This window comes from Lepidochelys kempii, chromosome 3 (assembly GCF_965140265.1).
Source record: "Lepidochelys kempii isolate rLepKem1 chromosome 3, rLepKem1.hap2, whole genome shotgun sequence".
In the NCBI taxonomy this organism is placed as follows: domain Eukaryota; kingdom Metazoa; phylum Chordata; order Testudines; family Cheloniidae; genus Lepidochelys; species Lepidochelys kempii.
The window spans coordinates 120892504-120910284 of record NC_133258.1 but is presented as its reverse complement, the minus strand read 5'-3'; the positions used below and the strand labels follow the sequence as shown (position 1 = coordinate 120910284).

Here is a 17781-nt window from a genome sequence, read left to right as displayed (position 1 = left end):
TGTTAAGAGTTGTCACTTTGGATGGGCTAGCACCAGCAGGAGAGTGAATTTGTGTGGGGGGGTGGAGGGTGAGAAAACCTGGATTTGTGCTGGAAATGGCCCACCTGTTGATCACTTTAGATAAGCTATTACCAGCAGGACAGTGGGGTGGGAGGAGGTATTGTTTCATGATTTCTGTGTGTATATAAAGTCTGCTGCAGTTTCCACGGTAAACATCTGATGAAGTGAGCTGTAGCTCACGAAAGCTCATGCTCAAATAAATTGGTTAGTCTCTAAGGTGCCACAAGTACTCCTTTTCTTTTTACCAAGCTCTAGGGAATTACCCCTACGCCCTACTGCCAAAATGCAAGACGACGTCGTCGTCTAGGTTTATGGCTACTAAAGCAGCCCCGCAGCTTCCTGCAATTAACCCCCCCCCCCCCAAGCCTGGGGAGAACATTTGCGGTTTCCAGCGATCTCGGCGCTGGAGAAGGGGCGGGGATTGGAGGGACGACTCCGGCCTGGGACGGGCTGGCTGTCGGCGCGGCCCGGGCGGAAGCGGGGTTCCCGCGGTCCGGGACCCGCTGCAGGAGGCCGCGGAGCTAGTTTGCGGGCCTGTTTCCTCGGCGTCGGGCGAAGCCCAATGGAACACGCAGGACTGGGAGCGTCGGAGCACCCAGCACTAACCCCCAGGGGCTGCGCCCTGCTGGGCCGGCCCCGTGTGTGTGTCGTAGGAGGGTGGAGGTGCGCTGGGCCCCGCCCGGAGACAGGCGCTGAAGCTCGCTCGCGCCGTGCCGGGGCAGGGGCCGTCTCGGCAGCGGCTTCGCCCCTCTGAGGCGACGCTCCCTGCGCTGGGAATTCCTAGGCCAGCCCTGCAACCTCCTGGAAGGAGAAAAAAACCAATGCTCCTAACCCCGCCCCCTTTCCCAACATGCAACGTGACTCAGGGGGACATTCAGAGAGCAGAGGCGTTGCTAACCCCAGAATCCAATCACCACCTTCAATCTAGGCACCTTCTGGGCCGCATTGCAACGGGCTGCTGGATTGGACAGAAGTGTTAACGTCATCGTGAGTCAGCGCCGTTCCTTTCTCTGCCCCGCCCTCTCCCCATCGTGCACCGCGGTTAGGGGCCAGTTTCCCAGCAAGCCTTGCGGCGTCGCCGGCGCATTCTTCTGCAGCAGCGCGCGTGTCACTGTCTCTCCTCTCGGCGCGCGGGGAAGATGGAGATGGGGTCGCTGGCTGTGTTTGGGGAGCGGATTTCCGGGGAGGCGATCCGCGGCCAGAACGGTAATGGGAGCGCGGAGCGGGGCCCTGGCCGCCTGCCTCAGCGGCCGCCGCCATGTGCTCCCTCGGCAGGGGGGGCGGGGTGTCCTGTAGTAGAGGAACCCGGGCTCGGGGAGGGGCGAGGCCCCGGCTCTCAAGCCCGCTTGTGTCTGCGGGACGGGGCGCGGCCTCAGTCCCTGTGAAGCCATCGTTACGTGCCGGAGCCCGTTGGGAGGGAGCGCGAGGCGCGGCCGGCCCCGCCCGCCCCGTGGCGCGCTCAGAGCTCGGCCCGGGGCGGTGGTTGCCGAGAAGCAGCTCGCGGCAGTCCACGGGCCCGTTACGTAGGGCCGCTTTCCCCGCGGCGGCCCCTGGGTGGTTGCGGCGCGGGGGCGCCCGCGTTCGCACCGAGCAGCCGGGCGCGGGGCCGCTCGTGTCTTGCTGCTGTTCCTAGCCCGCTTCCCTTTGGGGCGCTAGGCAAACCCGAGCTCGTTGTTACGTGAATGGCCCCGGCCGCCATTTTTGACATGCCTTCAGCAGGCGAGACTTGGGGCGAAGCGGCGGGTGACTTATCCCGCGTGGGTCCCGTCTGGGACAGGACTGCGGCTCGCTATGGGGAAATGGCCGAGAAATCGGTAATCGTGTGCCGTGAATGTTTACACTGTCACTGTGTCGTCTGAAGTGCCTGTGAACAATAGTGACCGTCTTATCAACCCCCCCCCCCCGGCGGGCCTTTGCTTCCCGGTTGGGTGGAATTTATGAAAAGTGGCCCTTGTTACACTGGAGATTAAGGCTACACATGGGTGAAACTTGATATTGGTACTCTTAAGTTTTTGCCCACATGAGACCATTCTTGTATGTGTTTCCTACAAAATATTGGTGTTTTTGAATATAGATTATGAATGACTTTCAAACATTAAAGCTTCCTGCATATGCAAATTAAGAGCATGAAGACTGAGTTTCTCATCCTCTGTAGCACAGATCCTGTTTTAATCTATCTGAGGATCAAAAATAGTTTTGAGACATTTTCTTAACTCCATCCGGTTACTGACAGTTAAGAAGCAAATACCAGGATGTGGCCCTTAGTGCTAGTATAAAATCAAGATGTGTTAATTAAACAACGGGGTAGATAGACTAGTTTTGTGTGAAAATAATACAGCTTGGTATAAAGCTTTGGTCCCAGGCCCTCAAAGGTTTTCTTGGGGGAGAGGGGTGTCTCACTACCATATCTTTGAGAATCTGGTCATTGGCTAGTTTGGGATAGAATCAAGCATGGTAAGTGACAAAAAGAGGCTTAGATGTAGCTCCCTAGTACTCCACTAGCTCATCAGCCTGCCTTTGCCACAGCCGTAATTATCTCTTTGCAATGTTGGTGAGTCTGGAATTTGCAGAGTTACCTTTTAGTCCTCAAAAGGGTTTTTTGTGCCATCTGTCTCAGTGCTTCAGATAAGTTATTACAGGAGCCCTGCACAATGAGCAGAAACCAGCTGTTTTTGGAGTGGGTGCTCTATGCATCATGTGGAAAAGTGGTACATATCTTAGTAAAGTCTGTAGTTCCAGTAGTTTTTTCGCAGTGTCTTTAAATGGGATGAGGTACATGGCTGCCTATTTAGCCTATGGCTAAGGAAGCCTCTGATATTAAGGGCAAATTTGGGAAATGTTTTTTTTACGAAGGGCTGATCTCTGGAAAGAAAAAATGAGCAAGTTTGGTACATTTAAAGCTTTAAGGGAAAGATCAGATTTAAACTGGACCCTTCCCATTTGACTACCACTCCTTCAATTTACAGATTGAGTGGCTATGCTTATGGGATAGAGAAAACCCTGCCAAAGTCTGAAGGAGAAGATTGACGATATCTTTTTCCTATATGAAATGGCAGAACACAGAATGAAAAGATTCTGAATGACAAACCAAAGTGCATAATTTATTTCTTTAACTTAGAAAGTTTTTTACTATTTCAGTATCCAAAACAACATCCTTCAAGGCTGAATCCCCACTCTGTCACTCCGAGTGCAGAAAGTGGGGGCCCATAAGGATTCTAAAAGTTAATACTTGCCAATCCAGGCTTGTATTAAACTCATAAGGTTACAGCTTCTCTCTGACCTTGGCGTGGTAAATGCTGCCATCACCCAAATGCAAAAAAACCACCCTTTTAACCCAGGAAAGAGCACTTGGGAATCCCTCCCTGTGGGGTACCCTCAAGCCCTTCCCCTCCCTGCTCCGGGGAAGAGCTGAGAAAGGAACAAAGGACACTAGCTATGGCTACCAGCTAATCAAACAACATGCACAAACCTCTTAAGAGACCAGTAATCCAACCCTGTTCTTAAAAAAAGTAAATTTTATTAAAAACAAAAAGGACAAAATACATTTGGAATACATTTAGGCTTTTGCTAGATTTTAAGAGCAATTCTCAAAATTAAGCACCCAAAATAAAATAGCTTTCTTGGGGGTTCAGCTTAAATGTTACAAGCAAACAAAAGCAACTGGGGTTAGCAGAGAGGAGATCCTCAAGCATGAAAAAATAAACCTGATCGCGTCTAACTAAACTTTCTGATCTGCTTACACCTTTGGGTTGTTAAAAGTAGTTCTAGATTGGCCACCATACATAGATTCCAGTCATGACATCACTATTTCGTAGTATCCAAGATCCCAATCTTGCAATCAAGTATCGTCATGGACCCTTACACAACCACCCTTTTTCCCCATTTTCCTGGTCAGATTGGCAAATTTTTTGCAGGATTGGAGTCTAAATAAGGAGTCATTTTATTTCAGGTTGCTGAAATTGAGAATCTGCTGACACAAAAATATACTGCTCTTAAAATAGATATTTGCGAAGAAAGAATTATTGATTTTTATTTTGCTTGATTTATACAGTTATGGCTGCAGCTTCTATTGCTAACATTGTGAAGAGTTCTCTTGGTCCAGTTGGTTTGGATAAAATGTTAGTGGATGATATTGGTGTAAGTAAGCACGTCTTTCATTTGACTTTGAAGAAAAGGGCTTGCATAGTAACAAACTTACACTGTAAATTAGAGCTGGCACCTGTTCTGTTTCAGCTGAAGGCATGTCTGTTTTTGTAAAGTGTTTCCATCTAAAATGTGCTCCATGGCTCTAATATACATTTGGTAGTTTGACTTTTTTCCATTTTGTCATTAGGGATGTAAAATATTAAACGGTAAGCATTAGTCTTCCTGTTAACCCACCTTTAACCGTTAACCCCCAGCCCATCTCCCTTTAATCAGGTAACTTATTAAGCAGTATAATTTTAATTGTTTAAACGGTTAACTTTTTAAATATTTAAATCTCTATTTGTCTTTAGTTTATTTTTTTGAAGAAAGCCTTAATTGTAAACTATAGTTAACTGTTACTTCCTCCATGATGTGCTCCCTTATTTTATAACACAATTAACACTTGCTCATATACAAGTACGTTTGAATTTCAATAAACGTTTTTTTCTCACATGGATACTTGTACTAACATTGTTTTGATTTATTCATTCTGTGTTCTATTCTAAACTTATTTTTGTGGTTGTTGACATGCATGTTGTTGTCTTTAAATTGTTTTACACGTATTAGAATTAGGTGCTGTTGTACATAATTTGCATTGGCTAATGTTTCTAATAAGATAGAATCACATCTCATTTTCAAATATTTAGACCAGGTGAGAATCTGATTTCTGTCTTTCTGCTGTGCTATCCTGAAAGCCAAAGTGAGATAGCATTATGTCATTGAGTGGTAACTGTGTAGTTAATAAAAGGTCGTAATATTGCACATTATCCTAAACTGAGATTTGTAAGTAACTGTATTTAAAATGCTTTATTAAAAATAGACAAAGATATTCTAGCTACATTTAAGAAATCTTCCTTAGTTCTTATTTATACAACATGAAGAATTCTACCATCTAAAAGCTCATGCAAATTCTTGTGCACCAAGGTTCCCATCCTGCAACACATGGTTCACTGGGATTAGTTGTGTGTAGTTACATGTGTATAGATATAGTATTGAAGAGTTGACTTAAAAAGACAAAGTAAACTCTTAAGGTAAATGGTCAATGTACACAATGTTACATGAAGCATAGTTCTTCCCCACTATTCTCATTAAAATGTCTTCTCATATATTACAGTTTCATAAAGTTTAAAAATAAATTAGCATGAATATCAATCTTTTATTTGCTATTTTTTGAAAACTAGGATGTGACCATTACTAATGATGGTGCAACCATTCTGAAGCTGTTGGAGGTAGAACATCCTGCTGCAAAAGTTCTATGTGAGCTGGCAGAACTTCAAGACAAAGAAGTTGGAGATGGGACCACCTCAGTGGTATGTAGAAAGTTTTACAGGCAGACGTGTTGAAAGTCATTAACAAATGTAGCTTTTGGCATATCTTTATAAATGCTGGCACTGTAGGGATTAAATCTGGACCATTTCGTCATGTGACGACAGATTTCAAATGCATCTGCCCAGTGCAAACTATGAAAATTGCTTTGAAACAGTTCCTGGAACCGGAGTAATGAGGGAGACCACTGTAAAAAAACCTAGCATCTCTATGCATGCTTGCATTCTGGAAGAGGGTTATTCTTTACTTAGTGCCTGCAATTTGAGAATGATCATTCCTTCCCTTCCTGAAGTTATATTTGAGAGTAGCTTCTGGGTTGAAGAAGTTCTTAATTCTCAACCCCTGAGAAAAAATTAAAACATAGGTGGACTGATGGATGGACTAGAATCAGCTGATTCCAGACAACTCATATCAGTAGAGCCCCAAAATCAGTTCAGAGTTAACTAGTGAAATGGAAAGTTAGAATTAGAATTGTTTTGCTCATTAATGAATCTAAATGATGGGAAACTTTTCATATTTGTCACTTATTTGTTCGTTGGAGCAAGAGCTACTGCTTATATTAAGACTTGCCCATTTTCTCAGTGACTCTCTTTCCTCTTTTCAAACAGGTAATTATTGCTGCTGAACTTCTAAAAAATGCAGATGAATTGGTCAAGCAGAAAATTCATCCCACCTCTGTTATTGGTGGCTATCGTCTTGCTTGCAAGTAAGATACAAATATTTCTGCTGAAATAGATTATTTTGCAACTCTTGTGTTTCATTATATCCAGTGAACACTTATTTTACCTTAATCCTGTATTCATTATTGTCGACAATACAGGATATTTTTCTTGAGAAGACTTGTGGTGGTTTGTCAACTTGGTTCTAACTCTGCATTTAGTCTGCATGTCCCGACAGTAGGAAATGTTCCTTACAAGGAGTAGAGAGAAATTGTTCTTGAAATGTTGGTTTTTATTCAACAGGGAGGCAGTTCGCTACATCAATGAAAATCTTATTATTAACACAGATGAACTTGGCCGGGAGTGTCTTATTAATTCAGCTAAAACATCAATGTCCTCCAAAATCATAGGAATGTATCCTTTGACTTGGTAATAATAAATTGGAATCTTAATTTTACAAAAATAGGGGATATTATTGTGGAGAGCTTGAGTATCCACTGTAAAGCCCATGGCAGCAGTTCTTAGTTCTTATCCTTTTTCATTCTAAACCCTTCTTTTAAGAGTTATAACTCCATTGTGAAAACTTGTTCTTGGTATCAACTTGGCATAAAAGGTGTATTCTGGTTTACTAAACCAAACCCTGCTCGTTTAAAGGACAATTGCAACAAGTTTTTAAATCTCACACTTACAAACCATTTTCCTCTTTTGGTATCACATTTTGTTTAAACCCTTAATCCTTAAACACAAGCTACAATTGACCACCCCCTTAGATGCTGAAATTGTAGCTGTTTTCTCTGACAGAAGCTGCCATACCCAGAGGCTTGAAGGAGCTGTTCTAATCTAAACAGCTGTTTTGATCCCCCTAATAGTTGTAGAAAACACAATGATGTGCTGTGCCCCTTGCCTATATTTTTTCTTGTTTTTACCAATCTTTTATGTTTCTTTAAAAACAATACTCTGGTTAGTTTGCCTGTTCTTTTTTTAGTATAATGGCTAAAAAAATGCTCTTTCTGCCACTTACTACATAACCCTTTTCTCCTTCCTGGGGCTGCCCAGGTGTTTTGCCCCTGTGGAACCCACTCTGACTCAGTTCACGTTCCACCCTAGCCAACATATAACTTATATTTTGCATTAATGGAGGAAAAAAATTAAAAGCATCCAAGCAGACGATCAGCCACACTAATCCCAAGAGTGTCTCCATTATTCCAGGCAACATTCCTTCTTGCATTCTGTCTTCCCACTGTAGTTCAGTGATCGTTACTTGTTTATGGCATCCATTTGTTTCCTTTGAAAAACTGTTCACTAATTCAGGATTCTGATGTGACTGGGATAAAGTGGGCAAAAATAGGCTGTGTGTGTGTGCGTGCGCGTACTTGTGTAAACAGTAGCAAAATGTTGTGATTGTGAAAACATGAAATAATTTGATATTTGGACAAAACATTTAAACTCTGTCCTAGTTCCTTCTATCTGTAAAATGAGATTAATAATTATTTTACCTCATAGGTGCTTCAAGGATTATTTTAAAGGCATGTTAATATAAAGCAGCCTATAAATGCTGTTTTTAGGATTAAAATGAATTTATATTATGCTAGTTGTCTCTGTTTAGCTCATTTTAGCCTTAACGGTATTCTAGTGATGGTGACTTCTTTGCCAACATGGTGGTGGATGCTGTGCTTGCAGTTAAATTCACAGATCAAAAGGGTCAAGCCAAATATCCAATCAGTTCCATTAACGTTTTGAAGGCACATGGCCGTAGCCAGAAAGAGAGTATTCTTGTAAACGGCTATGCACTGAACTGTGTGGTGGGCTCACAAGGTAAGCTCAGATTTTGTTTTATAAGCCTTCAGTGAGCAGAATGACTGAAGTTTGTTTATGAATATGCTCTTATGTGGATGTTTCTAGTGATGTGAAGAATTGGCTAATAAGCTATTGTTCGTTCAGAAAAATTAAAAACAACCCTTGAAACAACAAAGTAAATGAAAACATTCTTAAATAAAACCAAACCCTACACTAACCAGTGGGTTTTTTGCCCCAAAAGTGAGAAGTCACAGACTCTGTGAAGTCCACAGGCTTTGCTGCTGTTGATGTTCTGAAAGGAACTCGGGTATTGCAGTGAGGCACCACTGTATAAAACCAAAAAGAAAAATTATGGTGGTTGCTTTACTATGCTACATTGTACTTCAGTTGTGACATCATGTGGATGATAATTCCCATTTTACATGGTCTTACAATTACATGTTAAATATTTGTGTCATTGAAACACTGTCCTGGTTCCCCAGTTGAAGGTTGTGTTTTTCTGAAACTTTGTAAAATTACTCTAGCAATTTAAATCCAATAAATAATGTACTAGTTTCTAACTACCCATCTCTAGAAAAATAGCAGACGCATAGGTACAAATTCATGGGCAGCTATTAAGGACTTCAGTGAAACTTGCATTCATGTCTGAAGTCAATATTTGGCTTTGAAATCTTGTCTCAATAAGGATTTTTTAAATGAGATCTACGATCATATAGATTTTTAATTGTTTAGTCTGTTCACTGTCACTTTCTTGCACTTGAATGGTGGAAATAAGCCAATCGCTTATCTGGTGCTTAATCAGTGCCTAATAGATCTCAGGTTATCAGGTACGTACAATACTTATGTTTGGAATGTATACATCGCAGTAGACTGTTTAAAAACTTGCAGTTTAAGAGAGACTCGAGGAACTATTTCTATTGCCCATAAGGTTTTAAAAGCTTATTTTTGAAGTCTAAATTTGTGCAGTCTTTGACAGGAATGTCTAGTTTATTACATCGGTTACTGTGCAGCACTCTGCAGGTGTCAAGAAACCACACCGGCAGGTAAAACTCATGAGGCTTCAGTTGTCAGTGTTAAAGGAACGTGCATTTAAATGACACAATCTGGAATACAGCACAGGCTGCTGTTCATTTGGTAGTGGAGGGGAGGTTCATTGTATTGCTCAGCTTATCTAGCAAATAAGTGAGCAACAATAAATGTCACCCAAAGGAGTTCCATCCAGCCCTCCTTGGCCTGAGGATTGTTGACTGCAGTGCAAGGCCTCAAAGGTGGACAGTGTAAAAGCAAGGAAATTGGCTACTGTCACTAGAATTAGGTTACTGTATTTTGACATGTTCAGCTCTGTTAAAATCAACATGTTCTTATTATCCCTTACTGGGAATGTACTAGGTCCCTGCTAAATATATCCGAGTTCTCTGTAGATTTACATAGTGATTACACTGGATACCAAAGGGTCAGTTTCATTACCTGTGGTACTAATACATCTTGAACTTGTAGCTCACCAATGTCACAAACTGGCAAGCAAGGAGTCATGGAAAGGTGCTCCTCTGTGTCTTCGTATGAAGTGGTAAATTAAGAAAGCAGCTAAGGTTATGTCTGCATATTGAAGAATGTCTCACTACCCTTTTCGTTGTTCTTGTCATAACATTTTCCCAAGTATGTTTGTGAAAAGAGTTGCAGGAAAAAAAGCAGCCTTAGATGGGTAATTGTATGTGTATTAGAAATCTAAAAAGTAAAATACATCACAACTATTTTTGCTTTATTAAGCATTTTTAATTAAAACTTACTTGTTACAACATTGAATAAAATGCCATTTTTATATAGGTATGACCAAGAGGATAGTTAATGCAAAGATTGCCTGTCTTGACTTCAGTCTGCAGAAAACAAAAATGAAGCTTGGTGTTCAGGTGGTGATCACAGATCCGGAGAAACTGGACCAGATTAGACAGAGGTAGCACATTTTCAAACTAATTTTGGTATTTTTTAATTATGTACTGGGTTTCTGGGTATTCTGAAGAGTGTAATAGACAACAAAATTAACTACAGAGGTAAGTAACACATCTTAATATAAAATACTGGTGGAAAACATTGATCATAACTATTGATTAAAATGTATTTGGATAATCTGTATTCAGTTGAACTGTATAATTATATTGAATTTAGGGCTGTCAAGCAATTAAAAAAATCGTGATTAATCGCGCTGTTAAGCAATCTAATACCATTTATTTTAAATATTTTGGATGTTTACTACATTTTCAAATATATTAATTTCAATTACAACACAGAATACAAAGTGTACAGTGCTCACTTTATATTACAAATATTTGCACTGTAAAAAACCATATTTTTCAATTCACCTCATACAAGTACTGTAGTGCAATCTCTTTATCATGAAAGTTGAACTTACAAATGTAGAATTGTATACCAAAAAAACTATATTCAAAAACAAAACAATGTAAAACTTTAGAGCCTACAAGTCCACTCAATCCTACTTCTTGGTCAGCCAATCACTCGGACAAACAAGGTTGGTTACAATTTGCAGGAGATAATACTGCCAGCTTCTTGTTTACAATGTCACCTGAAAGTGAGAACAGGCATTTGCATGGCACTGTTGTAGCTGGCATTGCAAGATATTTACGTGCCAGATGCGCTAAAGATTCATATGTCCCTTCAAGCTTCAGTCGCCATTCCAGAGGACATGCTTCCATGCTGATGATGGATTCTGCTTGATAATGATCCAAAGCAGTGCAGACTGATGCACGTTCATTTTCATCATCTGAGTCAGATGCCACTAGCAGAAGGTTGATTTTCTTTTTTGGTGGTTTGGGTTCTGTAGTTTCCGCATCAGAGTGTTGCTCTTCTAAGACTTCTGAAAGCATGCTCCACACCTCGTCCCTCTCAGATTTTGGAAGGCACTTGTCATAAATATAAAGGGAAGGGTAAACCCCTTTGAAATCCCTCCTGGCCAGGGGAAAGCTCCTCTCACCTGTAAAGGGTTAAGAAGCTAAAGGTAACCTCGCTGGCACCTGACCAAAATGACCAATGAGGAGACAAGATACTTTCAAAAGCTGGGAGGAGGGAGAGAAACAAAGGGTCTGTGGGTCTGTCTATATGCTGGTTTCTGCCGGGGATAGACCAGGAATGGAGTCTTAGAACTTTTAGTAAGTAATCTAGCTAGGTATGTGTTAGATTATGATTTCTTTAAATGGCTGAGAAAAGAATTGTGCTGAATAGAATAACTATTTCTGTCTGTGTATCTTTTATTGTAACTTAAGGTTTTGCCTAGAGGGGTTCTCTATGTTTTTGAATCTAATTACCCTGTAAGATATCTACCATCCTGATTTTACAGGGGGGATTTCTTCATTTCTATTTACTTCTATTTTTATTAAGTCTTCCTGTAAGAAAACTGAATGCTTTTTCATTGTTCTGAGATCCAAGGGTTTGGGTCTGTGGTCACCTATGCAAATTGGTGAGGCTTTTTATCCAACATTTCCCAGGAAAGGGGGGGTGCAAGTGTTGGGAGGATTGTTCATTGTTCTTAAAATCCAAGGGTCTGGGTCTGTAGTCACCTAGGCAAATTGGTGAGGCTTTTTACCAAACCTTGTCCAGGAAGTGGGGTGCAAGGTTTTGGGAAGTATTTTGGGGGGAAAGACGCGTCCAAACAGCTCTTCCCCAGTAACCAGTATTAGTTTGGTGGTGGTAGCGGCCAATCCAAGGACAACGGGTGGAATATTTTGTACCTTGGGGAAGTTTTGACCTAAGCTGGTAAAGATAAGCTTAGGAGGTTTTTCATGCAGGTCCCCACATCTGTACCCTAGAGTTCAGAGTGGGGGAGGAACCTTGACAGCACTTCAGATTCTTAAACCTTGGGTTGAGTGCTGTAGCTATTTTTAGAAATCTCACATTGGTACCTTCTTGGCGTTCTGTCAAACCTGCTGTGAAAAGTGTTCTTGAAACGAACATGTGCTGGGTCATCATCCGAGACTGCTATAACATGAGATATATGCAGAATGTCAGTAAAACAGAGGAGGAGACATACAATTCTCCCCCAAGGAGTACAGCCACAGATTTAATTGATACATTATTTTTTAAATGAGCATCATCAGCATGGAAGCATGTCCTGTGGAATGGTGGCCGAAGCATGGAAGGGGCATACGAATGTTTAGCATATCTGGCATGTAAATACTTTGCAACGCTGGCTACAAAAGTGCCATGTGAATGCCTGTTCTCGCTTTCAGGTGACATTGTAAACAAGAAGCAGGCAGCCATATCGCCCATCAATGTAAACAAACTTGTTTGTCTTAACAATTGGCAGAATAAGAAGTAGGACTGAGTGACTTGTAGACTCTGAAATTTTACAGGTTTTTTGTTTTTGAGTGCAGTTATGTGACCAAAACAATCTGCATTTGTAAGTTACTTTCACAATAAAGAGATTGCACTTCAGTACTTGTATGAGGTGAATTGAAAAATACTGTCTTTTGTTTATCATTTTTACAGTGCATATATATGTAAACAAAAATAATATAAAGTGAGAACTGTGCACTCTGTATTCTGTGTTGTAATTGAAATCAATATTGAAAATATAGAAAAACATCCAAAAATATTTAAGTTTCAATTGGTATTCTATTGTTACAAGTGCGATTAATCCTGTTTTATTTTTTGAGTTAATCCCAAGTTAACTGTGATCGACAGCCCTAATTGAATTATGAAGCAAAAAAGTTACATTATTTAGAACCAAAGATTGGATTGATTTATATCAGCAAGCAGAAAACTTTGATTTAAATAATTGATTTACATTGTTTTATGTTTGTACTTTTCATTTTCCTAAAGAAAGATTTGATTCTTATTGGTTGATGGCTATTAGAATATAGCCTGTACACTGTGTTTAGCAATTTTTGCTAACCAGGTGGGTACACTGAGTCTATGCCTAAGCAATTATCTATCTTACACCTACATTAATTCAGATTCTTAATTTTTTAATTTTAATATATCAGAAAATGGTGCATGATGCATTTAAGACTTTATTTTTACTTGTAATTTGTGTCGGTGCATTTGGATGGAAACTGAAATTCAATTAAAATGCACAAACAGAATTGTAAAGTCTTTTTTATTCATAAAAAAAAGATCAAAACATGTTTTGAATTTAAAACTGATTTATTAAACAAAGGAAGTTAATGAATTGAACTGATTATTTCTGCCCACCAAGTCCGTTGGTATTTTAGAATGAGTAGATCTCATCCTCTTGAACACAGTTTTATTCCTAGATTGTGAGAGGAAACAAGACTTCATGCTTTTTCAACTTCCAATCATTTTCTTAACTTTTTAATGTACTAGTTATTGAAAAAACTCAAATGGATAAAATATTCTCTCTGAGTCTATGGAAGGGGTTACTGCTGTCAAAAACTCATTCAGCACTTCAAACTCTAGTGTGTAGCCAGTGTTTTCCACGAGTTCAGTGGTTAGACTTTCTTTGAAACTTAGGCAGCAACATTCCTTAATACTTTTTATTTAATTTAAATTATAGTAAATGTAGGTCTTAACGTAGATTATTGTAATTTCAAATCTCATTTCAAATAGGCTTAATTTTAAAAATAGAAATATTTTTTGTATTTAATTTTTTATCCACCCTGACACATATTCATGTGATGGTTCCTTTTCTCCCTGGAGATCTTAGCTTTGCACTGCTGGTAATTATTCAGATGTTTGTGTATGGTTTAGCCATTCAGTTGATGATTTTTAATCCCACTTTCATAATTTTTGGTTATAAGTAAACACGTGCCCATTATCTTTTGCAGAGAGTCCGATATCACTAAAGAGAGGATTCAGAAGATTCTGGCCACAGGTGCCAACGTTGTTCTAACCACTGGTAGCATTGATGATATGTGTCTGAAATATTTTGTGGATGCTGGTGCTATGGCAGTACGCAGAGTTTTAAAAAAGGACCTTAAACGCATTGCTAAAGCAGCAGGAGGTATGTATATATTGTGATTTTGGTCGTAGTATATGTTTTTAGTTCTATATAGTGTTTCCAAAGCTGTTATTAAGCAGTAGTTGGTCAGTTCCCTGAGTATTATTGGGCTGATCCACATATAGAGTGATAAGGAAGTATGCTTGGAATAGAAAACATTCAGATGCTACAATGCCCTGACAGGGAGCACCTCACTAAGTAAAGAGGAGCCACTGAAAAATTGTGACTGCAGAAAATGTACAGTGAGGGGAGATGTTCACTGACACAGGGAAGGCTCTGTTATGCCAGGGCACACAACCAGACTATATTTTATCTAGAAATGGGGATTATGGAAGTCTGGTTAATCTAATCTCCAACTTCCTGTAGTAATTGAAATTTTTTTCTTAAAATTCAGAGTCTATAGTATAAAATTATTCAATCCCAAAATGCATTTTATAAAGATCATCTAAAAGAGATTTTGATAGTTCAAGTCTTCTTAGAACCGTGCAGAACAAAGTGTGTAATTTGTTTTTAGCAGCAATGTGAAAACTTCAATTAATACAGAACAGGTGCTGTAAAGATCAAGTAAAAATGAACCCAGAGAGACTAAGGGGGACTATAAAATACAGAAACGGATTTAAAAGTAAGGTAGGGCCTATAGGACTACTTAATCCAGCCAGCACTGCAGGGAAATAGAAATGTTCAATCTTGCATTTATGTTTAATGTTAAGGAATACTGATGAATACTACCATTCTGTTTGCCCTGTAAACCTAAAACCATTTGTTCTGTGAGTTTGATAAATAACAATGAGTTGGTGTTGTCCACACTGATTTCACAATTTTGTTTTGTTTTTATTTTAAAGCAATCATTTGTTCCACTCTGGCTAATCTGGAAGGTGAAGAAAGCTTTGAGGCATCAATGCTGGGACAGGCAGAAGAGGTGGTGCAAGAGAGAATTTGTGATGATGAACTGATTTTAATAAAAAAGTAAGGACTTTTCTAGGGTTCTAGAGTTCATCATGCCTTGGAAACATGTTTTGCTAAATCTTTAGATAAACTTCCCATTTATTTACTGCTATGCAATCTCAATGCTATGAGCAGTTATACGCGTGGGATAGAGTATAGTAAGGCCATTGTAAATTTGTGATGAAACAACCAATGTTTCACCATTATTGCTAGGGCCAGACATCCTTCTCAATCATACCAGTTACAAGCTGTAAGCCTGTCCTGTTGTTGTGTAGTTGACATAAAGAATGTCTTTTGTTTAAATAGCTTATCTATAACTATAGAAATTACTTTTCTAAACATTGATGTGTGAAAGTATAGAGAAAATCCAATCGGAACGGTGTAACTGTATGATGATCAGCTTCACTAGTGATTATAGTGACAGAGGTGTGGTTATGTCTTCTGTGACACTACCTAGATTTGAAAATGCTGTATACTGAAGTTTGATTAAAACTAGCTCTGTATAACCTTTTTGATGCTGATTTAAACCCATTTAATGGCAGGAATTCATATTAAATTGTCACGTGACTATCAAGAACAGCAATTCTTAACTCAGTGCATTTTTCCTTTTCCCTTTTATGATTTTGGTATGCCATGGTGATGATATGAATGCAAACTTGTTTCTGCCTCATCATAAAATATGTTGACACACTTAATCGGTTTCCCATGTTTTCTGGTGTGATCCCCTGGTTTCAGTTTCATGAGACTAAAAGACATTCTCCAAGATGTTGAGTTGATACCTCTAACCATATCACTTTCTGCAGCTGCCTGACTACCTGTTGCTGTACTGATGGCAGTTACAGGCACTAAGTTTGTACGTTGAATAAAGAAATCCAGCAATGGTACTGAGGGGAATCTAGCAGAGGAATTGAGAGGCTGGAAAAAACAAACGTGCTATCTAAAATCTCTAGTGGCAATAAATGTGTGTTTAAAATGGATACGTTTCCATTAATGGTAATTTTTATCTCACTCCCATTGTGTGGAAATGCCTTGCCTTTCTTGCTGAGGAGTAAAGAATTTTCTGATAGGGTGAGCAAATTAAAATGCATTAGCCAGCACAGAATATCTGGGATTGTCTGAGAGGGGTTAGTGTGAACTGAAGGGTTACCCACAGATGTCACAAGAGATAATATAACCCCTTTAGGATTAAATGTTTGAGGAATTTAGCTGTAGCAATGAGATAGTAAAGTATCAAAGCTCTTTCTCCAGAAGAGTTTTTCTGATCGGCGTGAAGTTAACTCACTTTTCCTCATTTTTTGGACAGTACCAAGGCTCGTACTTCTGCATCAATTATTTTACGAGGAGCCAATGACTTCATGTGTGATGAAATGGAGAGATCCTTACACGATGCTCTTTGTGTAGTTAAAAGAGTATTGGAGTCCAAGTCTGTGGTACCAGGTGGTGGTGCTGTAGAGGCAGCACTTTCAATATATCTTGAAAATTATGCAACCAGCATGGTAAGTGCAGTTCACAAAATAACAGTGTTTCATTGCATAACACTAAAACTTCTTGCTGTGGTGGTTATAATGCAGAACTTGACTTTTAAGTGCTTTGAGCTTTGTTCTGCCAGATCTTGGGAGCATCTGTTTTAATACACCAAAATATTAACTTCAGTTTTCAAAACAATTAAGAAATAACCTTGAGCTGGGAACAGAACAGTTCTTCCTCTCCCTACATCTATTTTCCCCCTGTATTGTTCATAATCAATATAGATTGTAAGTGTCTACCTGCGGTCTAAAATTATGGCTACATTTTTCCTCTTGTATTGCATGAATTGGCTTGATGGGTTTCAAAGTAAATAACTCTTCCTCCCTCTCATTTAGGGATCACGTGAACAGCTTGCTATTGCAGAATTTGCACGGTCTCTCTTAATTATTCCAAATACCTTGGCAGTAAATGCTGCCCAGGATGCCACAGATCTTGTTGCGAAGCTGAGAGCATTTCACAATGAAGCTCAAGTGAACCCAGAACGCAAAAATCTGAAATGGCAAGTATCCATTAATAGAAGTGAAAGGGGGTTACATTTAAATGCAGGGCTGTCTTAGGAGTTTTGTAAATATTGACTGCTTGTGGAGAAGTTCTGTTACAAAATATAGTGTAAATTTACTTTTCTCTGCATTTCTGTTTTTCTCCTGTTGTGTACTTTAGCTGCTCCTCTTGATCATAATTTAGGAACTCTGAGCTTGCTCTGGGAAACTTTTTTTTTTATTTTCCTTCAGATAAGCATACTGGTAATCCTCAGAAGTTTATGTTCTAACTTCAGCCAAATTATGTGTATTACCATAGTGCCTAGCACCTATGTGCTACCCAACAAATTAGACTTGTCTAATCCATTTCTTGTTTGCAGGATTGGTCTTGATTTAATCAATGGGAAACCTCGTGATAACAAACAAGCTGGTGTGTTTGAGCCTACTGTAGTCAAAGTAAAGAGCTTGAAATTTGCAACAGAAGCTGCAATTACTATTCTACGAATTGATGATCTTATTAAGTTGCATCCTGAAAGCAAAGATGATAGAGGCGGGTGTTACGAAGATGCCGTTCGTTCTGGAGCACTTGAGAATTAGTCTGGCTTTTATTTATGTTACTGTTTAATTGTTCATCTTACACTTCTTCCCAGTATTGTACCTAGAGTGTATGTTAATAAAATGGGGATAGTTACAAGAGAACTTGCTGTCAAGTTTGTGTTCTTTATTCACCACAGTAAGTCCAGGGCTGAGAGGTAGAGTTTAGGGTGGTAAGTTCTGTTTCTCACATCCTTCTGGCTAACAGTCATTGAAGTAATTAACAACTTCAGTCATAGTT

General features: G+C 39.7%; 1 protein-coding gene and 1 non-coding gene across 2 annotated transcripts; both read left to right on the top strand.

The window, feature by feature from the left end:
* The first annotated feature begins 1110 nt into the window (after positions 1-1110).
* TCP1 (t-complex 1) lies at positions 1111-17645 on the top strand. The gene is made up of 12 exons (XM_073337827.1): positions 1111-1266; positions 4112-4197; positions 5427-5555; positions 6180-6277; positions 6534-6644; positions 7864-8045; positions 9852-9978; positions 13823-13998; positions 14838-14961; positions 16244-16436; positions 16803-16966; positions 17327-17645. Exons 1-12 carry the CDS (start codon positions 1200-1202, stop codon positions 17541-17543), a joined length of 1674 nt encoding a protein of 557 aa, XP_073193928.1. The 5' UTR covers positions 1111-1199; the 3' UTR covers positions 17544-17645.
* Positions 2993-3127, top strand: LOC140909843 (small nucleolar RNA SNORA29). Its single transcript, XR_012158379.1, has one exon. It is a non-coding gene; the product is annotated as a small nucleolar RNA SNORA29 (small nucleolar RNA).
* Positions 17646-17781: the final 136 nt, after the last annotated feature.

What these genes read in the sequence shown, in the direction of transcription:
- TCP1 (XM_073337827.1), top strand. Translation starts at nt 1,200, where the DNA reads ATGGAGATGGGGTCGCTGGCTGTGTTTGGGGAGCGGATTTCCGGGGAG. An exon ending in CTGGACCAGATTAGACAGAG is followed by an intron (nt 9,979 to 13,822) that starts GTAGCACATTTT and finishes TATCTTTTGCAG; the next exon opens with AGAGTCCGATATCACTAAAG. An exon ending in AAAATTATGCAACCAGCATG is followed by an intron (nt 16,437 to 16,802) that starts GTAAGTGCAGTT and finishes CCTCTCATTTAG; the next exon opens with GGATCACGTGAACAGCTTGC.